This window comes from Drosophila willistoni, unplaced genomic scaffold, assembly GCF_018902025.1.
Source record: "Drosophila willistoni isolate 14030-0811.24 unplaced genomic scaffold, UCI_dwil_1.1 Seg793, whole genome shotgun sequence".
In the NCBI taxonomy this organism is placed as follows: domain Eukaryota; kingdom Metazoa; phylum Arthropoda; class Insecta; order Diptera; family Drosophilidae; genus Drosophila; species Drosophila willistoni.
In genome coordinates this window covers 37,545-51,790 of record NW_025814696.1, presented here as the reverse complement: position 1 = coordinate 51,790, position 14,246 = coordinate 37,545, and the positions used below count along the sequence as shown (strand labels likewise).

Sequence of the window (14,246 nt, the reverse complement as noted above, 5' to 3'; positions counted from 1 at the left end):
GAAGCTATTAATAAAAGTCACTGTTTTCGACCGATCGTTCCTATGGATCCAATTTGGCACAGTCATTTATAGGTGTAATATATATTATATTAAATTTCCCGATAATAGCTCAGAAAATAACGAAGTTATTGAGAAAAGTCACTGTTTGTGACTTTGCCGTTTGTACGAGAGCTATATGATATAGTGATCCGATCCGGTTGAATCCGACATATACAAGAAGGAGAAGTTCGCGTTGATCCAGACGGCCAGACGAACATGGCTATATGAACTCGTCTCGTCGTGCTAATCAAGAATATATATAATTTACATGGTCGGAGATGCATTCCTTTGACCAAAATGAATATACCCTTTTTGCAAGGTTATAAAAAAGAAAATCAAAAAAAAACTGTCTAAATTTTTCGTTTGAACGTTAGGAAATCAGACATTTGTAAGTTCAAAACATCCTGCTGATGTATCTCAAAACTTATCGAATGAAGTTATACACCTCAAGAATATATACGAAGCAAATTTTGGACCTCGACTGCCTCCATTTGATTTACTCAATGCCATTAGTGCGAAGAAATTGAACAGACTTTTCCCAAACGTTTGCATTGCTCTGCGTATATTTTGCACAATTCCAGTATCTGTTGCGAGTGGTGAGCGGTCGTTCAGTGTTTTGGCAAGAATAAAAAACTTTCATCGGTCCTGCTCGACCCAAACTAGAGTGTCAAGTCTAGCTACCCTGTGTTTGGAAGCACAACTGGCCAGAGAATTGGACTTTGAAGAGCTCATCAACTCATTTGCATCAGTCAAAGCAAGGAAAGCCCACTTCTGAATATTTTTATATATGGCATCGTTAAATTTTCAAAATAATATTACATTCTTCATATAAAAATAATGAAGTAAGTAAGTCGTCTCGCCGACTTTGGTATACCATACACCAGTAAAGCAAATATTTCAAGCATTTTCACATGCTTCTTCCAAGCATATCTTAGTATCTCGCTCACTCAATCATACGAGCACCCTAGCGCCCCCACCAGCCAACGGCCAACTCCGGCCTTATGGAAAAACGTTTATATGCATAACTCGACTGTTTTTTATCCGATTTTGATCAAATTTGGTATTTTGATAGATATTAGTATTAAATTTAAGTGCGCCAAATTTGATTGCATCAAATCCGTCCGTCTGTCCGTATGAACACCTAGATCTCGGAGACTGTAAGAGCTAGAGCCACCAAATTTGGTATGTAGACTCGTGTAGTATGTAGAGTGATCAAGTTTATTTCAAATTTTTGCCACGCCCCTTTCCGCCCCCAATTTAAAAAAATCGTTTATCTCAAAAACTATTCCAGCTAGAGACACCATATTTGGTATGTATATTCGCTTGGTAAATACACACATTTTGTATGTATAAAAATTTTGCCACGCCCTTTTCCGCCCCCGTAATTTGAAAAACTTGATTATCTCCCGTATTTTTTTACCTTATGCAATCAAATTTGGCACACTTAAATTTAATACTAATATCTAGCAAACTACCAAATTTGATAAAAATTGGACAAAAAACAGTCGACTTATGCATATAAACGTTTTTCCATAAGGCCGGAGTTGGCCGTTGGCTGGTGGGGGCGCTAGGGTGCTCGTATGATTGAGTGAGCGAGATACTAAGATATGCTTGTAAGAAGCATGTGAAAATGCATTTGTTTAATAAAGTTGAAATATTTGCTTTACTGGTGTATGGTATACCTAAGTCGGCGAGACGACTTACTTACTTCATTGTGGTTTAGTTTGTTGTTTGTTCCACAATTCAGTCTCTTCCGGATATCCCTCGAGAAGTATTTTTGTAAAACTATTAAAACCATTGTCATAAAAGTTTAGTTAACTTTCTATTTTATTCTTTTCGGTTCAGTTCATTTCAGTTTAGTTTAGTTGTTGTTATTTTCCCAAGGGGAAAACCACAACAATGGGCGAAAAAACGAAAAGAAAACCCCAGACCGCGTGAATGAATCGTGTATACATATGTATGTACATCGGGCTAAAGAGATGATTGCGATGGCGATGAAAATGGAGATGACTTTGGCAATGATGACGATGACAAAAAACTGATGAATGAAACAGATGCATATATGCAAACAATCCAATCAGAGGTCCCAATGTCGTTCCAATGTCTGGCTTGCTTCGCTGAGGCTGAGAAGGTGAATGTCAAGATGAACAAACTAACACGAATGAGAGTATGAATGGTTAAATGGGTGGCTATTTAGATTTAATTATGGATAATGACATCCTTTAAAGTTGTATTTACACGATTTATCTGTATACATTTCTATGGGTTCTTTCAATCCGTTTTAATCTTATTGACTTATTCTGAGCCAAGATGGGCGAGAGAACCGAAAAAGCTTCAATTCAGATTCGAAACGTTTTTAAAAATTGCGTCACTTTCTATGGCAACGGAAATTTACTATGAAAACAGGATATAGTATAACGCATTCACTTATGTATATGTATATACAAGGGTAAATGTATATGTAAATAGTAAATAATGTTCTAATAACAATTTTCAGTACTTATCCTGCAGAAGCTTGTTAAATTCAATAACTATTTGGGGTTTTGATGCAGAACATACCTGTAAATAAGGAAACAAAACATATTTTTATACAAATATATATAAACACAAATAGTTTTATATATTAAGTGAGGTGAGGCACGTAGACAAAGAAACGGAATCATGGAAATATTTGTAATTAATAATAAGTTTTAATAATTAATTTTGTTAAATGAAAATAATATTTTGAACAATTGGTCAATAGATTTAGAAAAATGTAAAAAAAACCTTTTTAAATGAAAAGATGCATAAACTCGAATCTGTATCTGGGGCCAGATGTGATATGTAAGCTTTCTGCTTTCAAATTGGTCTCCAGGCACGCACGCGCAAATCAACAATAAGGATTAAACATTGTTTTTTGATTAACAAATAGTTTTTGCTTCTCATTTCAATTTCATTTCTTATTTGCTAATAAGCTTAATGAAACAAGTCATCTGTTCTACTAATTTATTCAGTAAGTAGTAATCCTATCTCATCGATGGATACATATTACTTAAGTCCTGTTTTTCCTATCCTGATTGGGAGTGATACCATGACGTATGTACTCAGCCTCTCAAGCTGATTAAGATTGGGTTAAAAAAGTCTCCTTCTGTGCGTTAGAATCATCTGACTAATTTTAAATACTCTCTGCAAGGGTATGCGAATAAAAAGAAATTTGGCCGCTTACCAACAAATTGAGTCGTCCGCCTGCTTATCATTCTTAAATCTTGGGTAAAGGACATGGGCATCTTGGATACCCGCCAGAAGTTGGGTGGTATTGAAAGGGTGTTGCAGCGTCAAGCGGATCAGGTTAAAGCCAAGCAACGGGACACTTTGTTTGAGTATTATTTATGAGCTGCTTTTGTTGAAATTCAAGGAAATCGGTACGCAAGTCGAGCCATTTGTTCCGTCTGTCAGCCATAATTAATGCATAAAGCTCATGATGCGATACACAAGGATGTAAAATCCAGTCAACGACCGACCAAACTGGGTGTAAATTATGAATGTCCATCGGCAGTCCCTCCCATCAACTATTTCTACTTATGGTAGCGGCTTTCTAATTAGGTTGCCCATCACATGTCCGAGTACATGCTTCGTCTGTTTAAAATACATACATACATTTTTTGAGTGATGAATAACATGTCCTTTAAGAAGCAGTGTTCCCATTTAGAGAGCATAGTAAGCTGATTTCCTATTCCCAGTAATACAATTGCAGATAACGAGAATTTGTTTTCACAGCATATACACAAATAAGAGCAGAATGGGACAGCAGTATATTGCAAATTATAAAATTCTCTCTTCAGCTGCGAAAGGACCTTAACCCAAAACGTAGCCTAAGCTAACACAATTAAAATGATCCTGAAGGTGTTTTCTTACCAGTTTTCATTTTTTGAAATTTTTTTGTCTTGTCCCTTCTTTTTTCCATTTACCAGGTTCGGGCCACGTGCTAAGCTCGTTTGAGTTAATTTGCAAAAGTTAACTTTGGCTAACAAACTAGAGGGCCGGGGATAACTTTAGTCGTGACCAATTTTTTATACCCTGGCAAGTTTTACTGTTACTCTTTCCTTACCTACAGGCGTAAATTTATCCAAGTGTGGGGCATTTAGCATGCCATTTTATCGTATATTTGTATGGCTACTATATAAGTTTTATGACAATCTTCATCATTTTAGATTATTACAGTTGCATAAGGAGCAAAACAGTTTCTCTTACTAAAAATATTCTTATATATACATATGTATACATATATTCTCATTCATATGAAAACAATGAAACTTGGCAGTCATTGATAAATATGTGTATTAACTGTGAAATATATTTCTTACGCCAATCGCATATAAATTAAGGAAGTTATTAATAAAAGTCACTATTTTTATCAGATCGCACGTATTGAAGCTATATAATATAGTGGACTGGTCCAGCAGAATTCGAAATATGCAATATCTGCAGAATAATTAAACCCACTTCATCTGTAACTTTAGCGTCCCGTCGCTTTGATGAAGAATACATATGCATATATCTTTACTTTGTATGGTGACCAAAAAGGGGAAATTGAGAGATATTCTGCAGCACAATAAAACTTAACCGTACAGCAAACAAATTTAAAGGTTTCCTTTATTTATAAATAAAAAAAACGAGGGAAGACTAGTATGGAGAATAATGACGTTGAAGTGGACACAACAAAGCGTGACAAAAATAAACTCGAACAAATTTTTGTTTACTCAATGTTTTCCAAATCAATCCTAAATATTATTTACCTAGTGATGGCGAATAAAAATCGTTTAATCGTTTATTCAATCATATTAATAATCAAAAGTGCACGATTATTAATGACAATTTAATTAAAACAATCAATTAATCAAATTCCTTTTTTTAATTTATCCAATTTTCATTATTTTATAATTTATCTCTGAGGCAATGGACATTTAAAAGGAATATCAATTAAAAAAGATTAAATAAGGAATTCAGAGTGTGTAAGTAGTATGGTCAAGTGGGCAGTGGTTAATCTGTTCCTCTTTTCGGAGCAACAAAAACGTGCTTGCAAATAAGAAACTGCTTATACGGAAGTCAAGTCAACTAAGAAAAAAGTTATTTTCGTCCCACATTTGAGAAGTATCAATGGACTTTTTGCGGCGATTGTATGCCAGAGTTAAGCTATTTTTGTTGTTCTTGTCCTTAATGGCTAAAACTAAGATAGCATGGTCTTAAAATATTTTTTTTTTTTTTGTAGCCTGGGTTTAAAAATGTTGTATACCACGAGGCAATTCAATTGAGAGATCGTGTCTTTTTAAATTTATTTTATTTATGTTTACTATTTTATTTATTTTTTGTTGCGTTTTTAATATGAGAAATGATCGGACATAACGAATGTAGATATATGATTTAAATAAAAGAAATTAATCGGCATTAAGGACTCAGATTTCACCTTATTAAAGTGCAAAATTAGAATACAAAAGACCTTACCCATCGGCAAAGAGTCCTGTTCCACCGCCAGCCCCTGTCATGGCCAATGCCTTATAGCGGGCCTGTTCATCCGTAGGCAGGACAATATCGACAGATCTCGATCGGGTGGCGTTGACGTTCGGTACGGTGAGAAAGCACCCATCATCGGAGGGTTGCAGCTCCTCGGTCTTTGGACCGGATGATAGTTTCGAGAAGCATGAATCCACAGAGGCAGCTCGATCCCGCTTTAGGTCTGGGACTGTTAGATAAATATCACGCACCACAAACGAACTGTGGTGCGAGGTGGTGCTTGTGGCAGCAGTAGGTCCACGTACAGTGCCAGTTGGTGAGCCACAGGTGGCCATTGTGGAGGCCTCATCCAAAGAATCGGCAGTATCTACCGATGATTTGTTAGCGGTGGTGTCTACCTCCTCGTGGGATACATTCTCCAGCGAATTGCCAGTGGGTTCGACAAAGATGGCTTCTTGTCTGGAAATCGAACGCCGACGTGCTCTAACTGGTATTCCCATAGCTGTAGCAGCAGCGTCTTCGGCATCGGCTTGACCTACTTGATTTTGATTTTGTATGGCACAGGATGATGACGATAACGATGAGGATGAGTTTGCTATGGCTGGCAGGGTAAGAGCAGCGGCAGCTGCTGCCGCTGTAGCACCCAAATGCGACTGATTATGGGGAGGCAACTCCAAAACGGGACTACCACGAATTAGCGTGGATGACATCGGAGAGAGAGGCGGAGAGGTGACTGGATCGATGGGAAATCCATGGCTCGGGAATGGCGGATAGTCCCCATTTGTTGGCGATAATGTAAAGGTAATGCTGCACGGTGTTGTTGGCTGTGGTGGTAACAGGGTGTTCCCGAAATGGGGTGAACCGTGATCGGAACCCTCGAGACCCTCATCCTCGGAGGTAGTCACCGAACTGCCAATGGTATGTCGACGCATTGGACGAGGCAAACGAGTGCGTGACTCTTCAATGCCCATGCTTAGATTACCCATGCGTATATCCATTTCCGCAGCGGCGTCATCATCATGATCTTGATCCGCATCTTGATCATGCTCCATCGATACCTCGCCAGTGCAGCTTTGATCGATGCTATCATCTTTTTTCTCTCTATCAACATCAACGTTGCCACCAGCGATTCCTGCAGCGTCATCCTCTTCCTCCTCTTCCTCTTCCTCATCCTCCTCAACTTCTTCATCTTCGCCATCGTTGCCTCCCAAAGCTGCGCTCATATCCTCATCGTCGCTCACATCCGAACTAGTGTTGCTGTAGCTTAAAGTTGTTAATTCCCGATGATCGATAAAATATCTCTGCTCAGCACTCATTTGCTTTTCATACAAGTCCAGATAGTAACAATGGATACATGGCGGCGGTGTCTTACTGGACGAGCTTCGTCGCACCTTCAGACGACGCGGCACTTCTAAAAATGTACCCGAATCATCGCTACCAACTGAAGCTGCGGCCGAATCAAAGGAATGGGACCGCTGTGCATGAGCTGCCTGGGGTACTTGTAGATACCCGCCTTCCGATGATCGCTCATCCGCCGAAGAGGAAGATTGCTGCTTTAACAGATGGGCCGAGACACGTTGGGCCTCCAATTGCATTTCATCAAAGGAGGCGGAACGCACCTACAAACGAAAAGATGTTTAACGATTGGGAGAGATAACGAATGAAGAATATATAGTTTAGTAGACAGAGAGCAAGAGATCAAGATCTTTCCGATTAACAAAAACAAACAAGCGGCAGGGTAAGATTTCAGTAGGTCCTGCATAAAAATTTAAGAAAAAAACACACACTGTACACAAATCAAAAAGCATGCACAAGTAATTAAAATAAAGCGAACTTATACACTGTGCTAAAACGTCATAGTTGCTTTACAAGATCTCGATTACTCGATAACTGTTAATCGATAACAGCAAGGAACAATGATATTAAAATGAAACGTAATACAAACAAAAAACTCAATGCGTCAATTGAAATAAAGTACGAATTGACTGATTGGCTAATTTTGACAGATCAACTGTACCTGTTTAGGAACTTCGAGGCTATTCTGCATTTTCATTTCGGCGCCTGTTGGTGTGCGCGAACGCGTGAAAGTAGTGCGTAGGCGCTGCATTGTTGATTGTGTTCCAGTGTTTAATTTGAGTAAATGATGTTGCTACAGTTGTTGGCTATGATGTTGTTGTTGTTGCTGCTGCTGCTGCTGCTGCTGTTGCAATAGTTTTGACCGATAGCTGCGGCTATTAATGCTGCTGCTGTTGTCGTTATTGTTGCTGTTGCAGATGAAGTTGTATTTGTTACTATTGTTGGTTTTTTAATTACAGATTGTTGATTGTTGTCTATTGTTGTTCTTTTTATGTGTCTATATCTTATTTTGCTGTCGCTATTTTTGCTGCTGTTGATGCTATGGCGGTTACTGCTGCAGTTGCTGCTCTTATTATTTTTAGTGTTGTTGTTGTTGTTGCTGCTGTTGGTGTTATTTTTCTGATCGTCGTCGTTGTTTTGGCTATTTCTTGTTTCACGGTAATTATTATTATTGTTTTTGCTTCTACTCTTGTAGTTGTTGTTGTAGTTGCTGCTGTAGCTGGTTAAATGCTGATTGATTATTCCGATGGTCAATTCCATTTCGATGATGATTATTTTTCACACAATTAATGTTTATTTTTATTTAGTTCCCCCTTACAAACACAACACAGACACAACACGATAATCTGGTGAAAAACGCTCGCTTTCCAACGAGTTTCATACGCAAGTTTTGCCGCCTGTCTGTTGTTGTTGTTGTTGTTGCTGCTGCTGCTTGTTGTTGTTGTTGCTGCTGCTTGTTGGTTGTTCAATGTACCAGCATGGTCTTTTTTTGTCTCTTTGCCTTTTACTTTTAATTAATCAAAAGTTTTTGTTGTAAATTGCAATTTACCAATGAAAAGGGGAAGACAAAAAAGAAAGGTAGAAAATTGATTAAGTTAGTTTGAATGGCTGAAAAGCATTTTGCCCCATTTGAAAAACCAAAAAAAAAGAAAAAAACCGAAAAGCAAACACACACATAGACACAACAGAGAACGATAGGTAAAGTAAAACAAAAAATAAAGTTCTCAATTTACAAACAACAATTTGCTGACCAATTTCACGCAGATATACACAAGTAGAGAGATTCTGAGCGAAAACACTGAAAAGTTGAAAATATCTCATGTTGCGAAAAGTTCTTCTGGTAAAATTAAACTTTTAATCGACCATGGCCTTGGGATCTGTCATGACATTTGATGAAATCCTGACAGGAATATTAAAGAGATTTTCCAGTTACCACAATTATAATTTTTGAAATGCTAAATTCTAGAGCCAGAGAAAACAATTTTAAACTAGTTTTTCAGCATTTTGTGCTTTTCTTTTTGAATTTTTATTTATATTTGTTAACAGAGTTTTCGATTTTTTTTTTTATTTGTTTATTTTGTTCTCCCTAGTAAAAGGTATACACATACAAACAGACACACACCTCAGGTTCGGTTTTATTTTACATACAATAGGTGAAAAAATCTATTATGGTATACCTTTGGCATGTGCCGCAAAGCGCGAATTGGTGATGAGGTCAAACTATACACTGCACAGAGAAAGCAAAGAGAAAAGGGCGAGCTGCCGTTTAAGGTAGGATAGAAAGGATACGTCTTTGGACAATACCGTGCCACATCAAACAGTGCTGGGTATGTATGTTTATGTGTGTGTGTTTGTGTGTGTTTGTGTGGGACGGCAAATCGAAACCGTGAAATTAAATGAAAATGATATAGCTTTGAAATTGAATTCCATAGAAATGCCAAAAGTTCAGTCAACAAGACAGCAAGAGGCATCGTAAATGGATGAATGACAGAGAGCCTCAGAAACGATAGAGAAAGAGAGAGAGAAAGAGGGAGAGATAGAGAGAGAGAAAGAGAGAGCTCTAGATAGTGAAGGAATTTCAAAAAGAAGACGTCTTTCCCTAGGTAGTGAAGGAATTTTAAAAAGCACATTATTAGTGAGAGATGATGATGGGAATGTAAAAAATAAAATTGGATTTAAATAATTTGTAGCCTACTTTTAGGCAGCTCATTGGAAGAAAATTACGATCAAATAAATGTGATGTAATTTGTGATATTCGCAATTGAATAGCAATTTAATGCTTAACCTTTGAACAAAAATCACACACGTATACACTGGCACACGAATGCAGAGAAATAAATCCTCACATTTGACCCTCATTCATATCCTTGGTCATTGTTTTTCCCTCTCGCATTCAGCAAGTCAAAGTTAAAAGCAAGAGTGAAATCATTAATACATACGTATGTATAGAAGTACCAGCCAGCACACATACATGTATACATACATTTATACATGCACAACAAGCAACTTATTACAAACATATTATTTATTTGCACTGTTCCTCCTTCAAAGCCTCCGCTAACGCTTCCCGTTTGCGCCTGTCAGCCTCCCTCGAAATTGTTACGAGCCCCATTGCCACTAAGTAAAAAGTTTTGTATAATTTTTCATGAAGGCAGATCCCAGCATTGAGCTCCTCCATGTCTCACCCACACGATCCTGTGGGAATCAGTGGCGTATGAGCAATGGCCTTATTATGTGACTGAGCCAGGGAATTGAGAGTTCCTTTTGTCCTTAGTCTTTGGCAGTAACAAAAAGTTTTGCTCCCGGTTTTTAGATATACATGCATACATATACATATAGGTATAGAATTTCTGACTTAATCGAAAAAAAAAGAACTTTTGTTTATTTAAACATTCTGATTAAAAATAAGTATGTGTATCTATAAGATCTTGATCAATATTGTGTTTGCCACAATCGACAATAATTACACAGGCCGACATTTTCGAGGTCATGAAAAAGTGTTCTAAGTTCCATTGGGGCTTTTATAGTAATTTGGGGGTGCTGATCACGGCCCTGTACTTAGTTTTTGCCCATCACGTCAGGATTTCGAAAAAAAATGCGTTGGAAATATTCAAAATGGCCTCATTTTTTATATTTATATATATATATATAAACTAAGTACAGGGCCATGATCAGCACCCCCAAATTACTATAAAAGCTATATATATATATATATATATATATATTATATATATATATTATATATATATATAAACAAGTTATTATACTCAAAACGTTATTATTTTAACCTATTAATATATTAGGCATGATTTAAATGCAATTTACACAAAATCAAAGAGGCATTTCATTGTTATCATGCATATTATCATAGACTTTGGATATGGTTCCAAAATGAGTATAATTCAAACCAAAAAGTATGCTATAGGGATTCGAAGAATTTGCAAGTTGTTAATTTTAAAGAATTATTGTAATTTTATGCATCTAACAAATTGTTTATAAGTAATGTTGGCAAACAACAGCTATTTTTCTTAAACAAGAAATTCTACAATTCGTTAAAAATGTAGAAAAACTATTTTTAACTTTATATAGTATACTTTTGGGTGCCTATTCTCCAACCCTAGATCCCTTAATTTCACAAAATCTGGACGTGATAAACAAAAACTAAGTATTCAGTCAGAATCAGCGTACCCGAATTAGTTAAAAACACCTCTCAGGTTAACGTCATTTACACCAACGGACGGCCATGTCTATATCGACTCTGCTATTGGTGCTGATCAAGAATATAGATACATATGTATGTATATACTACATACTTTATGGAGTTAGTGCAATCTTATTCTTTGTATTGCATACATTTTAGTGACTTTATTATACTATTTCACCTTCTGGACTATGGTCCCAAAAACGATTTTTAAGGTTGGTGGATTGCCGTTATTTCTTGCACATTGTTATTTATAATATGTATGTATGTACATACATATATAATACGATAGTTTTCGTATTTTTGCCTCTTTTGCTGAAAATTTACTTTGCTCAGACAATTTTCAGTTTTGTTAGAGGGAATCATATAACTCTTCTTCTTTTGGGTCAAAGCGAATACATTGAAAGCGCTAAACCCAATTGAATTTTTAGATCAATTTTTTGCTGTTTTATGCATTATGATAACAATCGATTCGAACAATTAAATATAGTGCCTAAAAGTATGCAATCGGGGTATATTTTGTTAGTTTTACGTTTATTGCGATTGCGAAAGGAAAAAATCGAAATTCTATTTTAGTGTTATTAAAATGGTTTCTAAATCTCAATACTCTAATATTTAGGTACCAAAAAACAAAAAAAAAAATCAATACTGTTCCCAGTGTATATATATGTATAATGTACATGTGAATTAATTACGTTTTGTATTAAGAATATTGTTCAAATGTATGTTGTAGATAATTACAACTAGAGTAGACTAACAACAACAGCAGTTCTGTAACAGGAACTACAACTAACTTAGTAATCTTATTTTAACTATTCATAGCCCTAAACATCTGTTTCGTATTATTTACCTCTGCAATTAAGTTCAAACGCAGTAGACGTAGGCCCACGATTTGGGAAAGAAAATAGTTTTACTCCTCAAGTTATAAATACAAATTTTGGATTTATGATAAATGTAGATGGCTGATTTAAAGATTAAACAGTTAATAATAGTTAGTTAATTAAATATTTGTAAGCGGCATGCGAGAAAATTCTTTTTGGAGAAACTATTCTGGGTTTTTTGAAAACCTGCGACTGGACCAGCGACCGCCATTAGGCTAAGCTTCTCATTCATTTGCACAACAACCGTGGTGAAACAAAGAGGAAAAACTGAACGAAGGGGAGAAAAAGTCAATTTGGAAACTTTTGGAAGGGTTTAATTGGTTTGGAGTAAATTTTTTGTTTCTGCTGAATGAAGGAAAACTGAAGGGTAAAGTGAAATCAGCGCAAGGAAATCAACTTGACAGCTGAGTTATGGGACGCATGGAAGTGGAATGAGAAGAGAATGAGAAACAAAAAAAAACCCCCCAACCATTACGGTAAAGGGAAGTGGCCAAGAGAGAGGCTGGGAAGTTGCCTTAAATAAAAGAATGAAGCAAGAGAAAAAAATATGTTAATTTCAATTAATTGTTGGCAGACGAAAGAGAATCGAAAATAAAGTTTCCAGCAAAAGAGTTGGAGGAAATAAGACACAGCCTAAGGAGGCTCGAGGAAAAGATGTTAAGGATGGGTGGAAGTCGGCTTGGCTTGGGTTGGTTCGACTTAAACAGCTGTGGTGGCTGAAGAATGGGGGACGGTCGCTTCATAATTTGCCGCCATTTGTCAATGCCAAGGATGTTTGTTTCCATTTAATGGCTGTTAGGAAATTATTTAACACGAAAACGTTTTACGAATCACATGGACCAAGAAGGATAAATAAAGAGGACCGGACCATAAGAGGTTTGAGAAAAAGGTGGTCGACGCAAAAGAGTTTCCCAACAAACTGGTTGAATATTCAAATAGATTCCTTCATTACTGTTTTTTTTTCATTGCAAACTTTTTTGAGTTTATTTTTTGTTTTTAGTTTTTTTTCTACTTCGTGTACACGTGTCGAAGGACGTGGCAAGAAGAATAAATAAGAACATTTTGCTCTTTGATAGATTCAAAAGAAAAAAATATCAAAAAAGCTAACTTCGAAGTTTATATACCCTTGTGCTCCATTTATCTGATCTTATTAAAATTTGGGGATATTATATTTTACACTTAAAACTTTCTCAATATTTTATTTCATAAAGATAGTAGAACTCTTTGCTCGACTTTTTGTACGGCGTTAAATGAAATAGACGTCCAACCCGACTATCTATCAAAATTTTTTTCCCAAAGACAATAAAATATGACGTTTTATCTCAATAACTTTTCAATTGGGGGCGTGGGGTTGATTCCCACGGACGGATAGACGGGCGGACAGACGGACGGGCAGATTTGATCGGTAAGGTCCCCTGCGACACAAACATCTGACTAGTTTTATAAAATCCTCTGCAAGGGTATAAAAAACAACAACAAAAGAAGAAGTAAGAAGGGGCAAAAAAGAAAAAAAGGTAAAAACTTTTGACTCTGGCAAGTAGGTCAGACCACAAAAACACACACACTCAGAAAGAAGGAATTGAGTTCACTATTTTTAAGAGGATCCATTGAAAACTGAAGTAGGTTAAGTGTTATATCCTTTAAGCCATCGATTTCAATATGAATCAATATATGTATGTACCTATATATACATACATATGTAAATCTAAAAATAGTTATGGCATTTTTATTATTATTTTTTTTTTTGACTTGTTATTTGATTTTGGCACCAGTCGCGTGTAAAACGCCTCGGCACAATTATCAAAACTGACAAAACACAGAAAAAATTACACAACATTTTTTGTTCGTTTCTTGTTTTATGACAGACCCGATGAATCAAACTGAGCTGACATTTGACATCTCATTAGGGGGGTTTCTACCTTATGTTATAAAAAAATTCGATTTATATTTTTTGGCTTTTTCGGATAGATATATGTTTCCAGAATACTGTGTAAAAATTTCAAGTTGAAATCTTTAAAATTACGAAAGTGTCGGCCGTTATGTCGAGCGGTGTCAAGCGCGCTGTGCCGTAGCGCATATTTTCAAACGCGTTTTTCTCAAAACTACATTTTTGGAGCTCATGGAAGTCCTACAAGGCGCAAAAATTAACCAATCGTTATGAAATTTTTTACACATGTTCTTTAGGATATTGTTCAGCGCTGGTAGTAGAATTGGCCAAAAATATTGGAAATTGTTAATTAAAAATATTATTTAGTAACGAAAAATAGGCAAAAAAAAAA

General features: G+C 36.2%; 1 protein-coding gene across 3 annotated transcripts in view; it reads right to left on the bottom strand.

The window, feature by feature from the left end:
• The window catches only part of LOC6653033 (eye-specific diacylglycerol kinase), a 40,501-nt gene extending 32,781 nt beyond the window's left edge, over nt 1–7,720 (bottom strand). For all 3 annotated transcript variants that reach the window (XM_023181418.2, XM_023181419.2, XM_023181421.2), the window contains exons 1-2: nt 7,547–7,720; nt 5,521–7,148 (exon numbers count right to left, since the gene is read on the bottom strand). In XM_023181418.2, coding sequence (XP_023037186.1) covers nt 5,521–7,148; nt 7,547–7,636 — 1,718 coding nt within the window. In that variant the 5' untranslated portion in view covers nt 7,637–7,720. The remainder of the gene's footprint in view (nt 1–5,520; nt 7,149–7,546) is intronic.
• Nucleotides 7,721–14,246: the final 6,526 nt, after the last annotated feature.